The 23,308-nt window shown below is 42.1% G+C and overlaps 2 protein-coding genes across 3 annotated transcripts in view; one reads left to right on the plus strand and one right to left on the minus strand.

Moving 5' to 3' along the window:
* Positions 1 to 4,435, plus strand: part of TDRD12 (tudor domain containing 12) — an 84,120-nt gene extending 79,685 nt beyond the window's left edge. The window contains exons 33-34 of one of the 2 annotated variants that reach the window (XR_013989584.1): positions 3,029 to 4,099; positions 4,289 to 4,435. Coding sequence is in view for 1 of the 2 variants with exons in the window: in XM_081016643.1 (XP_080872769.1) it covers positions 3,029 to 3,117 (89 nt within the window). In the remaining variant the exon portion in view is untranslated. Of the gene's footprint in view, positions 1 to 3,028 lie in introns of both variants that reach the window. The other variant, XM_081016643.1, reaches the window with a different exon arrangement.
* LOC308483103 (b(0,+)-type amino acid transporter 1-like) lies at positions 3,501 to 23,078 on the minus strand. The gene is made up of 13 exons (XM_081016686.1): positions 22,997 to 23,078; positions 19,830 to 19,964; positions 17,070 to 17,217; positions 15,660 to 15,902; positions 14,766 to 14,891; positions 14,114 to 14,213; positions 12,981 to 13,025; positions 11,684 to 11,807; positions 11,340 to 11,443; positions 10,365 to 10,461; positions 9,507 to 9,656; positions 8,504 to 8,678; positions 3,501 to 7,396 (listed from the first exon to the last, which is right to left on the minus strand). Exons 2-13 carry the CDS (start codon positions 19,920 to 19,922, stop codon positions 7,332 to 7,334), a joined length of 1,470 nt encoding a protein of 489 aa, XP_080872812.1. The 5' UTR covers positions 19,923 to 19,964; positions 22,997 to 23,078; the 3' UTR covers positions 3,501 to 7,331.
* Between the last annotated feature and the right edge of the window lie 230 nt (positions 23,079 to 23,308).

The raw sequence follows: 23,308 nt of genomic DNA on the forward strand, positions 1-23,308 counted from the left end.
AGCCACAGTAACATATAAAGTGCTGGACCAGATGGACCACTGACCTGGTCCACAAGGGTGTTCTAATGTTTTTAAGCTATGCTGTTTCTCTCTACCTACTCTCTACAGTGGTACCTCGGGTATCAAACTTAATTCTTTCCGGAGGTCCGTTCTTAACCTGAAACTGTTCTTAACCTGAGGTACGCTTTTGCTAATGGGGGCCCCCGCTGCCATTGTGCCGCTGGCGCGCTATTTCCGTTCTCATCCTGAGGTAAAGTTCTCAACACAAGGTACTACCGGGTTAGCGGAGTTTGTAACCCAAGGTGTTTGTAACCCGAGGTACCACTGTATTTGTAAATTGTAACAGAAACATCATAATTCTCTGGTGATATTTACCTGCAAAGGAAAGCCTGATACATGCTGCTTCTGAAACTGGGTGATCAGATTCATTAGTTATCAGGGTTCAGGTACCACTAACAGCTTTACCATAAGTATAAAATTTAGCCAACATACTTTATCAGGTATTGCTACAGGGGTGAAGAGTGTTGGTTGGGGAGGGGGAACTTATGTATAAAATGAGTATTCTTGGATGCCAAGATCCAGGTTTGGGGAAAATACACTTCTGGTTGAAGGAACCCCAGCATATATTTGCACAAAATATACAGCAAATGTTTGGTAAGGTAATAATAATAGCTTACAAACTCTCCATCGGTCAGATTTAAACCTCATTGCATGCTGAACTTTTAAGGGAAACTGAGGGAGAACACTGTGCTTGATTACCTTCTTCCCAATGCAAGGAGAAGAGACCTGACTAAGCCTGCCAGGGCAGCTCACTCTATGACATGAAACCCTTCATGCATTAATCAGACCGAAGCATGTTGGTTATATGAGCTTGTTACCCCTCATAACGTGCTTTCTTCTTTTAAATAACTATTAAAGACAAAGGCAGGTGCATGGTCCTCTCTCAGGGTTTGGCTTTACCTACTGGATCATTATATTGGGGTATCCACCTGGCAGAACAATTCAAAATTGTTTACAGATTTTCAGGTTCAATCGGACGTGGTGGGATCTCTGGGCTTTGGTGTTTCTTTCAAAGGACGCTGGTGTGCGCATCAAGCTGCTGTGGTAACTATTACAAGCCTCAACCTTTTTAGAGTTTTTTTTCTCTTAGTAGGGGCAGTTCACCTTTAGATGGTGGACTTCAGAGATCACCGTGTTGGCTTTTGGACTGATAATCAAGCTGTCATCAGTGTCCTGGCAAAACAATCGTCACGTTCCAAGAAGATGGACCGCTTCCATTCTTTAGCACCAGAGGTGCAACTGCTGCTGGACCCATCCCCTGAGCATCTTTGGAACCTTGCAAACTTGAAGTGATGGAGGGAGTATGGCCTCAGTGGCACCTTCAACTATTAGGTCTTAGAAGACGACCTGGTCTGATCTTATATCCTATCGGGTAAAATTTGTAGGTATTGGGCATAGTCTGCCCCCCCCCCAACAGTCCAAGTGCTTCAATACTTTGTACACCTGCATGACCTGGGGCGTGCGGCTAAGTCTTTAAGGATGCAGTCAGCTGATATTCCCTTCTTCAGTAAATCCATTTATTTTACGGACCCCCATGTTGAATTTGTAGCCCGCAGGGCGATTGAGGATTGGCACAGGTGGTAGACACCAAGTGGTGTAGGTTGTTGGCCTATCACGTTTAGCACTCTTTGCCATATACATGATAGGTAGGTAGGTAGGTAGGTAGGTAGATAGATAATTTGTTGGTCAAAATATGTATCTCGCTTGTACTCTGACGCTTTCTCTGTTGCCCTCTTCCTAAGAGTGGGCGTAGCTGTTAACAAGGTTGAGCCGGGATGCTCCTCTAGGGGGCTTCGTTTGGAAGACATAAATTTATCTACTGCAGAGCTGCTGGGCTGCATCCATCAATAGAAAACTGACCAAAGAGGAAAAGGCGCCCTTATTCAGCTTGCAGCATCAGAACATAAGGTCCCTGCCCTGTAAACGACACCAGGAGATACCGTTACCTTAGGTTCCCCAGTTCTAGCGCATCCCTGATACATCGGGATGGTACCCACCTCGCCCGGATCAGTTCATGCGGGTGTTGCATTTGGCCATGGAAGCCCGTGGCTTCCCGGCCAGAGAATATGCTGCTCATTCCTGCTCATGGAGGCCTGCCTACAGACAGATTCAATGACATGAGTCATGTGTTGGAGGGGAGGTTGTGGCCATCACCTACCCCTCCCTTTGAAGGGTATTCCGTTAAAGGAATCCAGTGGTCGTGGTTCCTGTCCAAAGCCCAGGTGGTGGCTAGGGCCATGGAACAACCCTTCAGTGACTAGGGGAAATCTTCCAGTTGATTTGCATCAACAAGTTCCCCCTACAGGTTGTTAACCCTTGTGTGACTTCCTGCAGAGCGGGCAGGAGTCAAGTATAGTCTGTTCAGATCCAATACTACTCACATTCTGTAACCAATCAAGTTGTGGCCTTTTTTAGCCCATTAACCTAAAATACTTGTGTCCATGTGTCTTATTCCATCACAAAGCGGGGGACAGGGTCTTGACTCACAACTGATCTACATTTTACACACAGACATAAACATCACTGTCACCTGTAAGGCTTTTCCTTTTTTAAACACCCATTGGTGTTAGAGTCAAAGCCTGGGGGGGGGGGGGGAGACAGACCCTTTTTTTTGGCAGGATTTCATCTGGGGAGGAAAAGGTGAAACCTCCACCTTCCCCACACCCTACATTCCTAATGTAAAATCAGCCACCAGATGGTAGCCAGTATTGTTTGTCCTATAGCACCCAGAGCCATTAAGAACCAGGCAAGACCCTCTCTTCAAAGTGGCATGTTAAACTGTACTAGATAATGTGTGATATTTTAGTGTATTTTTGGTTTCTATGGAAGCCGCCCAGAGTGGCTGGGGAAACCCAGCCAGATGGGCGGGGTACAAATAATAATAAATAATAAATAATAATAATAATAATAATTAGAATGCTGGAAATTAGCTTTTCTAGATCTATGCATAATGTGCTTTTTTCTTAAGCAGGCACAGGTCCCAAGAAAGTGCACCTGGTTTCAACAGAGGAGGAAGAGGAAGAGGAATCCTTGGATAACAGTGACACCATCTGTTGATTCTGGTTTGGAAATGGGGATTAAGAATTAGGCTGTCACATAAGAACCCACATTCTGGCAAGCTCAAGCAGTTTGGGTGGCATTTCCATAATGAAAGCATTTTAGCTTTTTGAACATCAGGAAAAATTCTAAATTTTGACCATGATTTTGAAGAGGGTTGTCATGGTGGGAGGGTGGGATGTTTGCTCTTTGACTGCCATAGACTGATCACATGTACAATTGATTTCAGTGAGTTTTAATTCAAGGTAAATTTGCTCTGAGTAGAAGAGTTGTAGTGATTTTTGCTAACTACCCAACCGTGAAACCAATGGAGGGAGGTGAAAATCCTCTCTCTCTGTGTGTGTGGCTATTCTTGGAGCCTGTTTCAAAAAAAAAGAAAAAAAAAAAGGACAGCTTCTGGCCTTTTCCTCACAAAACAAATTATCAAGCCTCATACAGATATTTAGACAAAAGGAGTTGAGAGTAGAAAGTCTGAGAAGCACCATTCAAGTTCAATGTAACTTGGATTTCTTAGCCATTACAACCCTCAGAATATTTTCCCTCGTGCTACCTTGGAACCTCTTCCTTCAAAAAATTTTCCTGCAGCTTTATGATCCATTGTAAAGCAAAGCAGTTATGTACAGTGGTAATTATTGACTACAAAGGACATTGTAACAGAATGGATGCTGGCAGAATGAAACTGTTTTTGGGAATAGAGTAACGTGCTTCTTTGAAGCAATGAATTTCTGAGTTATAGAAAGTGAATTGTGAACATTCAGCGTGTTAACATTTAGATGAGGTTTCTGTAGTAGCTAGGAAAATGGAGAACAGGTTTTAATCCTTTCCAGCAACCTGTTTAAAATGACAGTGTGCAAGCCCAAACCAGGCATTGCCTTTGCTTATAACGGCCACATAAAGCATTGTGGTTTCCCCCCCTCTCTGGCATCCATTGATACCAAGTGTTTGGTGTGAGGTCATGTCCATGTTGTATTGCTAGAGACAGGTGAAAATCCTCTCTCTCTCTCTCTCTCTCTCTCTCTCTCTCTCTCTCTCTGGCTATTCTTGGAGCCTGTTTCAAAAAGAAAGCACAGCTTCTGGCCTTTTCCTCACAAAACAAATTATGAAGCCTCACAGATATATTTAGACAAAAGGAGTTAAGAGTAGAAACAGTCTGTTGTACTGCTAGAGACAGGTGTTCAATCTAGCATAATATTTAGTTCTGATCTTAATTTCTTTAAGAAAATGTAGCCATCAAAACCAGTTTAATACTGGTGATGTACTAAATATACCCTTTGTCAGTTGTATCATAAGGTATAAAACTAAGATGCTGACTGATCTGTGCAGCAAATATTTTTGTTTTCAGAATATGAAAACTAATTTGAAATGTTAAAGTACTTGATTAGAAAACTATTTCTAGTTCTTTGATAATTTGATCAGTTTGTTTTGTGTGGAATTGTTTGGTCCAACACAGCTGATGCATTACATCTAATTTTTCCTGATCTAATATGGTAGATAATAAAAGTTAAATCATATTATAGCTCTTCCTTGAACATCAATATTCAAAATGGTTAGTTAACTAGACACTTTGTTCAACTGCTCTGTTTCTGTACGTTATTATGTTGGCACAAAGAGCTGTGGGTATGTGTAGGAAGAATTAGAGATAGCCTTAGAATCAAAGGGTATATCTGGATCCAGGAGCTGTGAGGGGCTGGTAGAGCCACTTGATCAGAAGAACTAAAAATTATAATAAAGTACTGCTACAATAAATATAGCTTTCCCTACCTGTTCGCATAGCAGTATAACAACAAAAACCAGTGAACCAGTGAAGGATGCCCAAATGACTGTCAGATGTCAGATGCACAGGCATAATTATATATGATAGTCCATTTGATGTACTTATTATTAAATTTATATGCTACCTTTTATCTGAAGATCACAAGGCAGTACGTTTAACAAAATAATTGCTCTGTTGACAGTATTGGATAAATAGTAGCTTTTAAGATGCTATAGTCTATATCCTCCAACGAGGAGCAGCATTCTGCCACTGAAGTGACAGTCTCTCTGGAAGCTGCAGGTATTAGTTGCAATGGTTCTAACATGCCCTCTGGTGCCTGCGTCCTAATTTCTAAATGCCCCTACTTTTTCCAGTTAAATATTCCCACTCCACATTGTCAAATGTGTAACTGTACAGTGCAACAACAGTTTACTCTATAAAATGAATATGGCAGCAATTGTTGAGCTTTCAGTGTTTCACATGATTGACCCAAATGAGGTTATAACAGTTGGACATGTATATCATATAAGCAATTAAATCAGAAGTATTTGGCTCAAAGTTGGATATTGTGATAAACCCTTCTTAAGGCCATAATCTTATGAATAGTTATGGAAAAAGTTATTTATGCCTGTTAGAAAAGCAATAAAGAACACTCTTAAAACCATCCTTTACATCTTTGAAGTTTTTAGAAACTATTTATTAATTAAATAGAAAATATGATAAAAATATACCAAAGGCATTTGCAACAAGTCACAAAATAGTGATGCTGGAACTTTGACTTTTCAGAGTGCACAAGGAATCTAGAGAAGGCCAGAGGAAGGTAGGGAAAGAACGTCTAGTGTTCCATTTACCAGCAGTTCATCCCATGTTTGCAGCAGTATGAAATGCTACATCTTTGGTTTTCCTGCAAATCTTTCACAAAAGTAATTTTGAAAAGCAACAAACATGTCTGTTCCAAGATCACCACCTGCTCAGTATATGAGTCCTGACTTTGACCCCTTTGAGATTATTTCCACTTACTTGCCTGCTGTCTCAGGAATGAGACAACAGCTGAGCACAGCATGGAAAACCTAGCTTGCACATCCCAAACACAACATATTGTGGAACCCTGACCCCAAACCAATGGTAAGAGGAATGGTGGTAGCCAGATCAAAGATGTAGCTTCTTGGATCCAGCCTACACAATCACAGCCCATTTTTACTTTTACTAACTTCCCAAGAGGTAGCTGTGTTAATCTGTAGCAGCAAAGAGGTTTTTGGCACCTTTTAAAGTCTAACAATCTGTAATAAACCTGCTTGTATTTATTTAATTAAAATATATGTAACCCACTCAAGTCAAGGATTTCAGAGTGGGTACAACAATTAAAACAGCAAATCCAACTGCACAGGAGAAAGTAGATAAACAATAAAACGTGGGTGACAGTTATTACAAATTAAACCTGAGTAAATAAACAGGTTTTAGCCTGGCACCCAAATTGAAATCTGTGTAGTGGCAACTTTGTTTTGGAGGGGAAGACATTTTGCAAGTAGGGAAATTGGTGTGGCAAAAGTTCTTTTTATGAATGTTGTGATAAATCCATTAAATCTTTAAGGTGCTACAAGTCTCTTTGCTGTCTTTCCTTTGGAATTATATAAAAAAATGTTGATTCAGCTTCTGTCTTTGCATGCACTCCTCAAAAGATGCAGCTGTGCAGGATACTGAGGTAGAAACATGACAGCAGCAAACCAAGCTGAGGCTCCCTGGGTGCAAAAACACACTTCCTATGGGCAACCAAGGATCTGCCCTTAAGCCTCATGCTGGACAGACTCTACGCTTCTAATACACAAATCATTGTGCCTGTGAAAACCTGCTCCAGTGTTGAGATATTTCCCATCATCTGCTCATGTTTCATTGTGTCAAGGCAGAGTCATTCTTTGAGAAGCCTCAGCCTATTCCAGTGTATTACGGTACTTGTCTTGACCTCTTCAACCGCAGGAGTCAATATCATACAGATTACGTCTAGATCACATGTCTTTCTCCCTCCCATATATTTTCCTGTCATTTCATTTCGGGTTCTACCCTTTATAAATCTGTAAGACATTTAATATATGAGATTTCATCTTTGCGCTTCCATTTTTTTTGCTGGTAGATGGCACTGTAATACTGTATGTTCTGTCCTTTCAGCTTGCTGAGAAAATAATGTGGAAATTCCATACCTGAAATCAAGTCCATGGCCTACAAATACTCAGGTCTTTTCCCCCATTCAGATATTTTCTTAAGATGTTGAAAATCCCTGAATTCAATGTGTTACAAAAACGAATGCATTTTACAGGGGAACAGAACAGTGTCTTTTTCAGGACACTTACTGTCTCACAAATGTCTCTTATCCTCAGAATTGAGACTTATAGTTGTGGACATGGTGTATCATACCTGCTGAACCATTTCCAGGATCTAGCCTTTTTAATGATGGAAAAATTCAATGTTATTCAGGAACATCTTCTGGTGGAACTACTTCCATAAGCATCTGAAGATGCATAGTGATGGGCTCTGAAACGCAGAAGTTGTTGAGGTCAGAAGCCTTTAGAAATGGCAATTGCACTGTTAGTACCATTTCTTTTCCTAGATCATTTCCCCTTTTGCACTTAACCACTTAGAAGCCTCCGTGTTGATTGCACAAGCCAGATTATGGGCTTTACTTTTCCTATAGCCAAATTAACATGGGTCTTGAGAATATTCCAGAAATTACAGTTTCAAAACCAGTGCTTTATTGTGATGCCTTCCATTTCTTAAGTGTACTAGATGGTATGTGCAATGCTGAGCACATCACATCAACTGAAAACCAATCTAAGCATCTTGTTATTTCTGGAAACATCAAGAGGTCTATTCGAAATCAGTATACACGGTCTTATACTATTGGTGCTATCGGGGTAGAGTAGCATTCTGTTCTACTGGAACTCTGGTTAAATTGATTTATATTTACAGGTTTATTTTTAACTCTGCAAATTATGGGCTTATTTTGGATAACCGCTTTAACATGATGAAATTATAAGTGGTCATTTGTTGGCATGGCGACTGGCAAAGTGAGGGCATCTTGGACAACATTTCAAATGGTTTCCAGGACATAATGAGCTGTAACCTTAGCTAAGTGTCAAAGTCCACTCAAAAGACCAGTTGCCACAATCAAAAGGATGTATTTCCTGTGTATGTCAAACTACCATCAAGTTTCAGTCTTTAAAGAAAAGATGGCTAGTGGTTAGGAAGAAGCAGGTACAGGAATGTCTAAAGCTCTTTAAAATATAGGGAGGCTTAGAAATTGCCTACCCTGAAGGAAGGGGGAAAATTCCAATTGGAATGTTTTTGTAACTGAAAACACTAGCACCCATGTGCCTGCAAAGGGCAAGTGGCCAGTGCGCAGAAGCATGCATTGTGTATGTAATCTCTAGCAACTCGAGTGATCTGAGGAGACCACATACCCCATTCCCGGCTCTATGAGCCTCCTCTGTTCACATAATTTCCTCTTTATTGTATCTCATGCACCTCAACTGTTCCTCTTTAAGAAGCTCTTCCCCTTTGAATCAGAGTTAAAGAGCCACAACCAGATTATTTCATCACAAACACCTCTTCCCCTGGGATGGAAATCAACCATATACTCACTTGAGATTTTTTGAGCCCAGCTGAATTTGAAGTGGATGAAAAGTACATAAAAGACAAGTCCACTGATAATAAACAGAACGCAATACAGATATGGCAGCTCAGGTGCAGTGATGATGGGTGCCAGGACCAGCACAATGGAAACCAACATCACAAGGATGGGGATGATAAGAGGGACCTGCAAGACAGAGCGGAGGGGTTGGGAATGTAATTGTGTGTGTTGAGGAATCCCAGATTGGAACGACCTAGCAAGGCCGAATAATATTTTTGCTCAAGATGTATTCAGCGCTTGCTACAAAGATGTCTCAAAGTGAGTTAGAGTTATGAAAACATACATGATACAAAATTTAAAACACACCCAAAAGATAATTGACAAAAGCTACCCATCTTGCAATCACATAAAAATGACAAATCCTATCCCATCCTACTAAACAGTGAACACAAGGATTGGATACCACCACATCCTGACACTCCAGTTAAGAGCCAAATGCCTGGGGAAAGGAACATCATTGCCAAAGTGCCTGAAAGTTGATAATGATGGTGTCAGGTGCATCTCTCTCTAAAAAGAGCATTCCACAATTGGGGAACCACCACTGAAAAGGCCTGTTCTCATGTTGCTGTTTATTGAAGGGGGCACACAAAGAAGGCTCTCAGATGATTAGGTATTGAAGTCATGGGCAATGTAAGACTTTATACGTCAAGAGCAGCACTTTGAATTGGGCCAGGGAGCTAACACATCCTATGCACTTGAACCAGGATCAGCGTTCTAGGATCAGACTGCCTACTCCCAGTCAATTGTGGTCCCTGAATTCTGCACTAAGTGCAGTTTCTGAATGCTCTTCAAAACGGCACTACATAGAGTGCATTGCAGTAATCTAATCTAGAGGCAGCTCACATGTTAACCTAATTTCTCCCCCAACTCTAGCAGTAACAAAAGGAGCAACACAAGAGGAACTGCCAAACCATCCTGAACACTGATGAGAATATCTTCTGGTGGGCTACTTACACGGATAGGCCTTTCAAGATCTTTTCTTGTAAAGCGCATGACAATGAGTCCCAGCACAGTTAGACCATAGAATATCCAAACTGCAAAGCTAAAGTAGTTGATGAGGGTGTTGATGTCTCCGGGAATTATATAAATAATAGCTACTGCACCCTGAAAGGAGAAGAAATGCATTATGGAGAAGGCATTTTTTTAAAAAAAAAAAAACCCTGCAGATTTCAGTGTTGGGTTTAGAGGCCTTTTAATGGCCAATACTAATTGTGGCTATGATAACTCTGCTGGAAAACTTAATCAGACATGCTTGCTTAGTCTCTCCAGTGACTTTAAATTTGCAGCCCTACTGCATGGTTGCTTTATAATAATGCAAGGACTCCAATTGCATACAGATAGGAAAGTCGTGTGCAATCACAGAGCTTTCAAAAGAGTTTTAATTACAGCGCCAGATTGCTGAGATGTGTTTGTTTTTATTTAAAGATTTAAGATCTTATATCAAAAGCAGGAGATGAAGTGGAGGGGGCGTTATAGAGGTGTATGCAATTGCATTTTCCTCCCTCGCAGTATTAAAACCTAGGGCCAGCCAAGGAAGCTGAATGTCGAGAGACGCAGACAAAAGGAAGGGCTTGTTTACACAGCACATAATTAAACTGTGGAATTTGACCTCACGGGAGTTGTGATGCCTGCCAACTTGGACCGGTTGGATATTAGACAAATTAATGGAGGATGAAAGCAGCATTGACTACTAGTCGTGACGGCTAAGCCCTGCTTCCAATAACAGAGAACAATGCTGGACTAGACAGGCCTTTGGTCAGATCCAGCAGGGGTCTTATGATGCTCTTCTGACACTTCAGAAATCATACTTACATAAAAGATGATAGCAGGTGCCGGAGTTAAGCGCTTAATGCTGATGTAAGAGAGCACCTTTAACATGTGTCCTTCACGACCAGCTACATAAGCAAGCCTGAGAAGGTAAATTATTCTCATTAGAGAAGCCATTGTGATGAGCTGACCCAGAGCAAAGGATGACAAGACATCTGCGCTTTTCATATTTTTGGTGATGCATTCAGAGAGCATTGCAGAATCTGTGTTTACCATGTCATGCAGTAATATGGGCTATGGAGAGTGTATGAGGAACTAGTTGCAACGGCTGAGGTTTGAGAAAAACAAGATCCTGATTAAGTCCAATGTTAAAAGCATAAAAATCTGGGAAATGGAATGAGATCAGCACAACTGCCACATGCACTGTGAACAACAGGGTATAGGATTTCCCCCATCTGACATATACAGTACTACTGTGCTTCCAATAAATGTGAGTGAATGTGGAGGGGTGATGTTAAATTTAAGCTGCTTTCCCCCTCTATACCACCTTTCCTTCCACCACCTGCCAGCCACTGAGCAAAGTTTAATAGCTTGGAGATGTCAATTTGCCCCATCTCCTGAGTGCCCCCAGGTTACTTTTAATGAGAGGATGGTGCAGACATGGGACCCGTTCAGAATGACTGTGAAGTACTCCTTTACACAATATATCACTAACACATTGAATTATTTATTCACATAATGCTAGGGCAGCTTCCACCATGAGTTACTTGAAAATGATGGGATTAATTCAGAGGAAAACGAAAAATTCAGAGGCACTGTACTTCTAATTAGCAGATGATTGGTGCAGCCGTCTGCAATATGACCTGCTTTTAAGTGTCACCTGGGCATTTGCCTGTTGGCAACTGTGATGCTCTTAACTCCAGGTACATATAAGTGCAATCTGGATTCAGGGCTGGGGGCATATCAATCAAATTTAACCTAGGGCACACTAGAATTCCACATCAGAAAGTTTTGTTTTACCTTCCAGCAGTAAAGCAAGTCCCATTGGCTGCCCCGATGGTAGAAAAAGCCACAAAGAGAGGGACTATCCAGGAAGCAGGATAAAGAACCCTGTCTCCAAATGTCTGTGATGGAAGGAATTGAAATAATGCACATCTTTAAAACCTAGAGGTCAACCAACTGGACGCGTGACGATACAGCAGTAATTAAACATACTTAGTAAAAAGCTTGGACAACTTTTTAGAGAACAAATTTTCCCTTGTGTTACTTAAACCACTTCCACTCTTGTTCTGCTGTTTGTATCAAAACATCCTCTGTGAATTGTACAGAGGTGAAAAACAACACATTTCCCCACTTGGACTCACCACAGCGACAGCTGGAGACTGCAGAAGTTCTGTTGACGTCATAACCGTGAAATAGGATATATTGATCAGAACGTAACAAACTGTGACCAGAGGGATTCCAATAACAATAGAGAGTGGTAGATTTCTAGATAATATAAAGAGATATGCAATCAGTTACACATCCAAGTTTTTACACAATTAAAGAAATATTAGTTCATTTACCATTTAGGTTTCTATATAAATTTGCATCCGAACAATTCTAAAGGGGGGAATTGTCAAATTTTAAATAATGAGCATTGTCTCTTATTTGAGTGACAATAACACATCTTCTAAGATGACATCTGCCACCCTATGGTCCTGATTAGCACCCCCACCCTACCCAACTTCCAGCAATGATATTTGCATTGAGAACGTAAGAACACAAGATGAGTGGGCACACAAGCAGAACCAGAGGAGGAGCTTCCTTCCCAATGTAAATAGCAGCTTGGATGGGAGGGTCAGCAGGACAAAGCAGTTGGGGAGGGAGGAGGGTTAAGGGGGAAGCACCAGCCCCCACCCCGCCCCCATGGATGCTGGTCATTAACATTATAAGATATATGTATATTAATTGAATCTGTACATTTAAACATTACATCTAGTTTGGCTTTAAACAGCTGTGTATTTAGACTTTTAATTTCACTCAGCTGTTGGTGGTTGCAGGGCCAACTCTACCACTAGGTAGAGTGAGGCAACTGCCTTGGGTGGCAGATGCTGGTGGCCAGAGGCAGTTCCTCCAGGGTTCCCAGGCATTTCCCCCCTGAGCTGGGTGTGCCACACAGCCTCTCCCATCTTGGGTGGTTCTGAAGGGCACTGTCAGACTAAAACAGCCAATCTAGTCAGCTTCCGCAGGTGGCAACCATCTTGTCCTTTGCCTCAGGAAACAAAATGACTTGGAGCAGTACTTTTCTGTGTATAAGACTAGAGTTTTTTCACTTTAAAATAAGGTTACAAATCTAGGGGCATCTTACACACGGATAGTGCATATGCCCATTTTCTAAATTTGGGGTCCCAAAAAGTAGGGGGCATCTTATACATGGGGCAGCTTATACACGGAAAAATACAGTATTTCCTCCTGACTGTATAGATGCAGTTCACTGACATGGGCCTGGCTTCAGAAAACAGCTTATTGGATTTTGTTGTTGCTTTGTGAAACTTTTTGCACACTGCCTGAGGAGGGCTGTACCCTGAATGGCAGGTTAGAAATCCTTGTTTCAATGGGACTGTGAGGGAGGAGGAAAAAGAAATGGTGTTCTGTCAGCTGATGCAGCATTTTTCTTACCTATAAGGATCTTTAAGTTCCTCTGTGATATAATTAAGTTGATTCCTGGAAGGGATGGGGGGGGGGGAGAAGTACCAAAATGTTACATTGCATCCTGCACATTTTTGGGAGGAAACCCTCTTGAACCCAGTGGAATTTAATTTCCAAATAAAAGAGTTATGGGATGTAAGTCTTGGTGGCAAACCATATTTTTACTGAAATTATAATTCCCTTTCAACTACCAACAACAGCAACATGAGACATTTCACAGAACCAAGTAGAAAATGTCCTATTTTGATTTGTGTTCTGCATTTGCACAGAAGCAAGTGCCCAATATGGCTTTCAACAGTAATAGCAAGTATCAATAAAAAAGCAAGAATATATGCACCTGTTCTGTGCAAAAATAATCCTTTGTACATTAAAACATACATTAGATCAGCCTTTGGTAGCCTGATGCCCTGCATATAGCTATCCTGAACAAAAGGAAAAGCTTCTCAATTATGTTTTTCTGTGACATGCTCTTTTCTATGTGTAGGGGTCTATTCTGAGGATTGAGTACGAAGGAGCTGCCATCTGCCATCTGAAATACTACAGCCCAGACACAGCCTTACCACTTCAGGAAAAAAAATATTCCCTTAACAAATATGAGTCCTTCCTCCTTTTATAATACCTGGCATCCATTCACCTCCCATATGAGAAGCAACCATCAAGACAACACACATACACACCGACCTATGGAAACATCTGGAGAGACCTACTGGATTAGAGATTTTATTGTGCCTATGAACTGGCTCTAAGTAGTGCTTCTAACCTTAAGATGCTGTTAACTCCTTTTTCAAACAACCTAAGACTAGCTGATATTGTTGGTGCCTTCAAAAGCCATCTCAGCTATTGGCCATCACTGTATCATGTGGTAGCAAGTTTCACTTGGTCTGCTTAGCTCTCCCCCACAAAAGTGGGTGGGCTCTGTCTCTTTTCATGCCTATCAGGAAGTCACCATAAGTTTAGAATTAGTATTCCCCACCCTACACTATTTCCAGGTGTGATTCTTCAGCAAGACTTCAGGTGCCAATGCTTTCATGTTTGTTAAAGTGCAGTAAAGACAGATCAAAATAAGGCATGAACTGCTAATGACAGTCATAAAATTATATTACCATCCATCATAGGCCCAGAGTCCATTATAAAATGCAAGACTAATGGTACCCACAGAAAGTGGGGGACCATCAAACGAATTGTTGAAGTTCTTTGTATTTCCTGGGGGAGGGAAAGTGAAACATGTCATTACTTGCATCTGAGGAACTTGGCTCAGAGTCCGTGAAAACTCCCACCCACCCTGATAAATCTGTTTGCCTAAGATGCCACTGGACCTTTTGTGGTTTTGGTATCATATCTTCCAGATTCATTCCTCAGAGGAAAATAAGAGGGACATTGATCACCCACCACCCAACTGACCCTCCTTGACCCCTTCCCCATTTTTGTGGTCCACCACCACTTCACAAAGGGCACTTACCCATAGATTATTTTATGCTAGATGTTCAAACATATTGAAACGGAATGTGACTTTTTAGAAACTTGAGACTTATCTTTAATGTATGTCATAAACAGCTTTTAATTTATTTACAAGGAAGGTGATATTAAAAATATCAATAAACAGTTTCCCACCCCACCCCCCAAACAGAAAGCAAAAACAAAGCAAAGCAGTTGTATCAATCCCAGTCAACTGCTGCAGATACATGATAGATAGATAGATAGATAGATAGATGGATGATAGATAGATACTGCAACTAAGACTTCAACATAACATACCTTGGGCTAGAAGAACAATCCCACTTACAATGATAATTATGACAATCACCATTTTAGCCGCAGTAAAAAAGTTCTGTACGTAGCTCGCCCACTTCACACTCAGGGCATTCACCAGAGTAATTGTAACTAAGAGAAAGGAAAGGGTGGAAGGTTCACGAGAAATGTCACCACAACAAATAAGCTTCTGTACCCCTGGAATCTGCCTTCCCAGTTCATTTTCCTGCCACTCAGAGTAGCCAATAGTGGGCTAGAAGGACAAATAAACTGACCAGCTGTGTGGTAGCTTCATATGTTCCTCTGCATTCAAAGTGTTCAAACCATTTCACTCATCATCATGTGCACTCTTTACAGGTAAGGTAAAGGATCTGTGGAAGGTTAAGTCCAGTCAAAGGAAACTATGGGGCACAGCACTCATCTCACTTTCAGGCTGAGAGAGTCAGTGTTCGTCCAGAGACAGCTTTTCCAGGTCCTGTGGCCAGCATGACTAAAACGCTTCTGTCGCAACGGGAAACCGTGATGGAAACCAGAATGCACAGAAACGCCATTTACCTTCCCGCTGCAGCGGCACCTATTTATCTACTTGCCCTGGCGTTGGCAGGAGCCATATATAAGTATTCCCAAGTTCCCAAAAAGGGAGAGGGGAGTTTAACCTAGGCTTCACATGGGGTCATGGCAGAGATGAAATTTGAACCAGGGTCCTGTGATACCTAGCAGAGTCTCTTTGCTTCTGTTGCGCACCAGCTGCCTCCAGCTTGTGCCAAATTAACCCACAAATTTGCACCGGTGTAAAAGGAAGCCTATTATTTGCCGTTATCTCTGTATGCATTTGGTTTTAGGTCACTAACTCACAGTTCCAGCTACCTTTGTCTTCCTGATCAAAAGCCAAATACTCACCGAGGGCTGCTGTTGCCAGACACTTGATGACAACTGTGGGGGGGTCACAACCCGGATAAAATGGAGCTGCTGTGTACTCAGCAAAGCTGAGGCAAATAATGGCAAAGGAACTGGGCTTGATGACGATAAGACTTGCCCAGGAAAACAAATACGCAGGGATTGGGCCAAAGGCTTCCATGAGGTACGGATATTCTCCTCCTGATTTTGTTATCATTGTGCCAAGTTCAGCAAAACACAGTGCCCCTGAAGAAAGAAGTGGGAGTTTTCAAAATAACCTGCCACCACTGCCACAATCACCCATCTCCATTTCAGTATTGCTTCTGGAGGGCTCTATATGAACCTAACCCTTCTAACCTGTTTCAAGTCACCAGGGATTTTGTTCCTATTAAGTGCATAATTTTGTTATGGTATATGGAACTAGTCAACATTTCTCTCACCCAATAAGTGCTTCTGTTGTGAGAAGCTCATCTGGTGGCAACCAACTATAATTTTGAGTTGCTGAAGAAATGCTTTTCCCCCTCTCCCCCACAAGCACGATTGATTATTTTCATTTATAAACACTGCGCTTGTTCTCTCACGGTGTCTATTAGACACTGTCCATGACATCATCAGCAGGTGCCTTGGGATTCAGGGGGCATCGATAAAAGAAAAGCAAAAAAAGTTATTTTTAGAGCCAGTTATCACATATTTATTACGTTTATATTTATCTCTCATTCATCCTTTCCATTTTCTTCAATACATGCAAAAACCCTGTGAGGTAAGTCAGGCTAAGGGATGGTGACTAGTCCAAGTTTACACAGAGAGCTTCATGGAGGAGTGGAGATTTGAACCCTGAACACCCCCAATTCTAGTCTAACCATGACAACATGCTAGGATATGGTTGCCATATACTAAACATAGACCATTTGGTTCTTCATCACAAGGTGATTTGTAAGAGAGGCCAGATGAACAAAAGGAGCTTCAAAATACAGTGGTACCTTGGTTCTCGAACTTAATCCGTACCGGGAGTCCATTCGACTCCCGAAACCATTCAAAGACCCAGGCGTGGCTTCCAGTTGGCTGCAGGAGCTTCCTGCACTCAAACAGAAGCCGTGTCGGATGCTCAGCTACCAAAAAATGTCCGCAAACCGGAACACTTGCTTCCGGGTTTGCGGCGTTCAGGAGCCGATTGGTTCAACAACTAAGCTGTTCAAGAACCAAGGTACCACTGTAATGTAACATATTAGATTTGGCTAGTATTTTCCCCAAACAAATTGTTCACCTATATCTTATATGCTAGTTTCAAACGCAAAACTAGCAAATGCAAATCCATCATTAAAGGGCTAAACAAAATAACACATGATAAGGAGCTTGTAATAAACTGGGAGCAGCAGGGGAGAGAATAAGTTGGAAAGAGCAGTAGTGATTTACCTAACGTAGCAAGCACTCCACAGGCTGCCCAGATGACTAAGCAGGGCCCAACAGCTCCAACATTAGCCAGAACGGCTTTTGGAGAAACAAAGATTCCCGAACCAATCACTGTCCCAACAATGACACAGATTCCACTAAGCAGGCCCACCTGGGAAAAGAAATTGAGGTTAGGTGAATTCAACCGGAGTGGTTATTTCAATCTTCTGTAGGCAGTATAATGAGGGTAGAGATGGATGGGGGACAGGAACACTGAAGCAGATGTTAACCCAAGAATATGTTAGGAAGGGTCCACTCTTATTGCAAAAACACTGCTTTAATACAACAGCTACTGCCGTTTATCTTAAAGGTAAGGTAAAGGGACCCCTAACAGTTAAGTCCAGTTGTGAACAACTCTGGGGTTGCGGTGCTCATCTCACTTTACAGGCTGAGGGAGCCGGCGTTTGTCCGCAGACGGGTTTTCTAGGTCATGTGGCCAGTATGACTAAGCCGCTTCAGGAGCAATGGAACACCAAAACCAGAGCAGCACATAGAAACACTGTTTACCTTCCCGCTGTAGCGGTACCTATTAACTTACTTGCACTTTTTGGCGTGCTTTCGAACTGCTAGATTGGCAGGAGCTGGGACCGAGCAATGGAAGCTCACCCTGTAGCGGGGATTCGAACTGCCAACCTTTTGATCGGCAAGCCCAAGGCTCAGTGGTTTAGACTACACCACCACCCACGTCCCTCCATGTATCTTAGGGGGACCTTATTTTCCCAACAAACATATCTGTAGGCTCTACAGTTTATTATTATTATTAATTGTACTTCTTAGTCACTATTTAAATTAAAAGTGAAGTCAAAGCGACTTGGAATGTAACACAAAAATTAAAATCAACATAAAGCTAAAATGAATTAAAGACTAAAAACTTTCAGAAGCCTGAGGTCAGAGTTAAGGTCTCTTCTGGGAATGACCTTGGTAAGCTGCTCTAGGAGCCTTTTTCAGCTTGGAAGTGGGGTGAAAATGTTTAAAAAGCATATATATGTTACTTGTTGCCTTGGCAAGGGTAACAAGAATGTGGAGGAATAAGCACTCAGTATTGACCATGACCATTTCTTCATATTCGGTGCCAAGGGAAAAAGTAATGAGTGTGAGGGGAACGCAAACAGGGTCTGCTGTGCTGAGACTTTCAGCGCCATTAACAGGTGAGGTGACTGATTATCTCTGAGCTTCCTGATTATCTCCACATTTAGCAAACAACACTCTACTAATTAACTCAGGTGTTAACATCACAGAGCATTTTACTTCCCCACTTGGGGCATTAAAGCTGGACCTAACTAGACTACAGGACATGTACCAAGTGCAACTGTGCCTCCTCTTGAGAGTGAGGATGTGTTTATGGACAGAATTCTAAGTGTGGATGGGCAAAACTGTCAAATTTAGTTTCTCCCCCAGTTTCACATTTTCCCAGTATTAAATTCAGTTCTCCTTTAATGCAGCAGCAAAAACAACCGTTGCGAGTTACCAGTCTTTGCAGCCACAGCAAGCGCCGTTGTTCTCCAGCGGTTTGACTTCAACCCTAGAAGCACACTGGCATTATCTCTTGAGACAGACAGATGCCAACTATGCACACTTCCCCCCAGTTTACACAATTTTGCAAACATTTGGTATGAGAACGGAAATGCAAAATTCAGAGAAGTGTGAATTTTGAAGGATAACTGGTTCTATTCATGTCCTGGTTTGGGAACTGCAAGTTAGGTAGGTCTGCATTCAAATTAAGGCTCAGGGCAAAACAGCTAATTCCCATGTTTTACACGGTGCATATTTTGCCGCAAATAAAATCCAACAAGGAGTTAAGCATACTTAAAGCACATTGCTTTCATTGCTTTCAAAAATGCTGACTGTATTGTACTGCCTCGAGGTGAATGCCATAAGCCAGGAATGGGGAATCAGATGTTCCTGAACTTCATTTCCCATCAGGCCCAACCAGCATAGCTGGAAATTGGGGGCCAATAACCTCTGAAGGGTCACAAGCTCCCCATTCCTGCCATAAACTATGCAAACACATAAGCATCCATGGGAAGGTATTAGGCCTAGGAGAGACACAATTTGGTTGAGGCCACCTGGCGCTGTTCACTACCTCTTTGCATATGTGCAGCTCCTCTTAAGACTATTAATTCCAGAATCTAAAATTCCCTAGCTATGCTATTGTGAGAGCACCATTTTAGGGAGGGACTGATTAAGGCCCGTCTACTTGCACACACACTAAACATTAAAAGCATCCCTTCCTCCAAGAATCTTGGGAATGGTACTTTAGCCCCTTACAGAGCTACAATCCCCAGCATCCTAAACTATCTACGATTCCCAGAATTCTGTGGAGGAAAATGTGTTTTATATGCATGGTGTCTACACAGCCTCTTTCTGTGCAAAAGGGCCCAACAATTGCCACCTCAGACCTTCATTAAGTTTTAGGCAAGATCTCTAGATGCATGAGGACTTTGGTGCAGTGCCAGTGGGTCATAGTTAATCAGAACAGTGATTTTTGCGTTGCTGATGTGAGGGCCTCCTTTTTTTGTAATTTTAGTGGCTTTTAATTTCTATTGCTTTAACTATACCTTTGAAAACCACTCTGGAATTGTATATGACGAAGCGTGGTTTAAGAATCGCAGTAAGTACGTAAACAATAAAATGATTTTTACAACAGAATGGAATCTATATTTGAGATCTGGGAGGCTAAGAGCTTCTAGGACTGTTTCCAATGTAATATATTACAAGTCTTGCCTCTTTCTGTAGATTCATAGATTTGCTTTTCTTGATGGGCGTTTCATCAGGTTCTTGATTTGAACTTCGTTTTCTGATGCCTCCTTCATCCATTTTGCTTACTTGATGCTGATGTGCCTATTATATTAGTGAATCCTGCAAACAGCACAAAGTTAACTATGAGTATATTATTTAAAAGTCTGTTTATCTTTTGACTTCAAAAAAGCAACAGGGGACCCATAGCGCTCTTACATAGTTAATTCAAAGTAATGGTGGGATGTGCTACCTCACTCCGAGTTGGCTTTGTAATGTTATAGCATAATCCAATCTAAGTGTGGGACACTGTGATATCACCTCACTGGTCCTATGATCCCTGATTATTCAACTTAAGTGGTACAAATGCCAATGCCTAGGAGCACTCCATTTTTTGAAACGACAGTTTGCCATTTTCATGATGATTAGGAGAAACGTATGAGTAATATAAAGGTGGCTTATCTGCCTTGATGGGAGCTCAAAGGTTGGAAATGAATTTGCTGTACAAAACATGATTTGATGTTATGGATAACTTATCAGATGGTTTGCTGGCCACCAGTGATTAGATGACTTTGTTATCAGTTTGCTCATTTTATATTGTAAACTTTATAGCTGGTTTGATGGTTTAACATGCCTATTTGGTGTTCTGCAAGTCTATAATGGGTTTCCTTGTTTTGCACTTGCAAAGAGAGAAATGGACATAATAAGCCCATTATGTGTTCTGAGGTCTTCCTGTTTTTGAATACATCTCACTGTATGATAAAATAGGGCAGATGGAACTGGTTTGGAGCAAAGGGCCAGTGGGAGGAACGAGAGGAGACATGGGAGGGTTTGTGCATGTCTGTGTGTAAGATTTTTAGGCTTCTAGTGAAGATGGGGGTGTGGAGAGGAGGAATTGGGGAGGGGATGTGGTGGGAAAGTGTCCGAATTTAACAAGGGCACCTGCAGGACTGAGGAGGAGCAAGAGGAAAGAAGGACGTTAATCTATGGCCTTGTAAAGCAGAAGGATTATTGTCCCTTTTCTTTTCCTATTATTCTTTCCCCATTAGGTTATGTACTTTGTGTTTTATGCTGTAAACCGCCCTGTGATCTCTTGATGAAGGGCAGCAAATGAATGAATGAACAAACTGTTTAGCCCAGAGAAGAGAAGTCCGAGGTTAAACTAGCAAACCAGAGGTTAAACCAGTGGTGGCCAGACTTGGCCCTCCAGATGTTTTGGGACTACAATCCCCATTATCCCTGACCACTGGTTCTGTTAGCTAGGGATGATGGGAGTTGTAGTCTCAAAACATCTGGAGGGCCGAGTTTGGCCACCACTGGGCTAAACTAACCCCTTTCCAGCCCCAGGAGGAGTGTTCACACAACACACCTAGACACTGCAGCCAACACACTAACGTGTCGCGTGACACACAGTCTGGAAAGCTCTGCGCTAGTATATAACACAGTGGAGGAGCACAACACATTAAACTGACAGGGAAATTCTTGCTGCACATCCCTGGCTCTCTTCTCCAGCTGGTATTGCTTCCTTCGCTGGGACTCAGCTAGACTCATGTTATTGAAGAATATATATACATATATATCTTGGGGGCAGGGGGCGGGGCTGCCAACTCCAGCTGCGGCATTTGAAAGTGCAATCCTAAACATGTCCACTCAGAAGCAACTCCTGTTGGATCCAGTGGGACTTACCCGCAGGTAAATTAAATTGGGGTTGCAGGCAGTGTGGTGCACTGGTTAGAGCAGTGTGGTGCATTTGGGCCCACAGATGCATTTGCGAACTAGGGGAACTGCCATAGCCACTATGCACACCTGGGCACACCTTCACACTTTCCCTTCATGGCCAGTGCTTAGGCTGGAAGGAAGTCTTGGTTTTCTTTTAAGCATAATTGGCGGCAGGGGGGTGATCTTCTTGGAGAGTCCAGCTGGGGTGGAAAGCAAGGCAGTTCCCTCCCTGGTTTTAAGGAAGATAAGGAACATCACTCACCCCAGAAAAACAATAACAACACACTATTAGGATTTGGTGGGGGGAGTCTTGTAATGGAGTCAACAGAAGGCTCTCCCAAGTCTAATTGCAGTGGGAGAGCCTTCTCTGGACTCCACTGGAGTAAATAAGCCACACCTCTCGTAGGCTGAGGAGACCAGGGTCCAAATCCACACCCAGCCATGAAGTTCCTGGCTGACCTTGGGCAAGTTCCTAATTCACACACGAATCTGCCTCACAGGGGTTGTTGTGTGGGGACAGTGAGGGTCACGTATGTCACCTTAAGCTACCTGGAAGGAAGGTGAGATGTAAAAAACAAAGCAAACTGGGGAATTGTGGTTTAATCTTATAGACTATAAACCAGGATAAGAACCAGGTTTTCTTGACCAAGACTGCTGCGCCTGAACTTTGAACAGTAAATGAAGAAAGAACAACAGAACACTTGGATGAATGGATACACCAAGTAATACAATGACAGTTCTAGCAAGTCTATTCAAAATACTTTACACAAGAATCTACAGCAAATATTTATGCAAGTCTCTCTCTAAATATATATAAGCTTCTACGGTCAATTGATTTCTATGGGAGAATTTGGCACACTATTTCAGAAATCATTAAGGCAACCCTGAGGACGGTATTATGATCCCCATATTGCAAATAGGGGAGCCTGGAGGCTGAGATAAGACCACATCTAGTACTTTCATAGGACTGGTATTTGAAACAGGCACCCCCAGAGTCACAGTAAGTCACTATGCATGCATTTTTATGCACACTTTGCTATACACATTACAAGGCTAGAGAACCGCATTTCAAAATTCCAAGGAGTGCAGATGTATTGAATTTCAGTTTGCTTATTGTTCCAGAAAGCTCAAACTAGGCAGGTTCATCTTTAAACGCAGACCGAATCTATTTCCTCCCCCATCCTCCTTCCCAATGAAGTGTGCATAGGATTTCAGGCTTGGATTTCCACGGATGCTCTGAACTGCACAGACAAATTTCGCTGGCAAAGTTCCACGCCAGTTGTTAACTGTTTTTCACTTAGCAGACATTTCACCTGGAAGGAAAGCATGTCAACATCAAGAACAGCCCATAAATTTGCTGGAGTCAGGGGCAACCCTCATAATTATCCCTGTGAATCTTTTCACAATTTCAGCCTGGAAGCGAGAGTGGCACTCACCGTGTTTGGCGGAGCTCTTGAGTCATCGAAACACCTTCCTTCACTTATCTCCTCCTTCAGCAGACAATGCCCGCGACTGGAAAGCAGAATGCTGGGAAACAGCAGTCGCTTAAGTACAGAGGTTATAAACAAAGGTAATGATTAAACTAGAAAGCTTCCAAGAAGCATTAAGAGCCCAATTAATTTATCGGCCAAAAAAAAAGGTAAGAGTTTTTGGTTCCATTTTGATGTTTCTCTCCTCCCTCCCCCACACAAACCGTGCGGCACTCATGGACCAAGGCGCCAGCAAATTGCAGGTTGCCGTAATTTTAT

This window comes from Podarcis pityusensis, assembly GCF_964106645.2.
Source record: "Podarcis pityusensis genome assembly, chromosome: 8".
NCBI lineage: Eukaryota > Metazoa > Chordata > Lepidosauria > Squamata > Lacertidae > Podarcis > Podarcis pityusensis.

Bases quoted from the DNA above. Each gene is read 5' to 3' on its own strand.
- LOC308483103 (XM_081016686.1), bottom strand. From the start codon at position 19,922: ATGGATGAAGGAGGCATCAGAAAACGAAGTTCAAATCAAGAACCTGAT. The intron at 11,808-12,980 runs GTAAGAAAAATG...TATATTATCTAG, and splicing joins GAACTTAAAGATCCTTATAG to AAATCTACCACTCTCTATTG. The intron at 8,679-9,506 runs GTAAGTAGCCCA...TCTGTCTTGCAG, and splicing joins ATCTTGAAAGGCCTATCCGT to GTCCCTCTTATCATCCCCAT.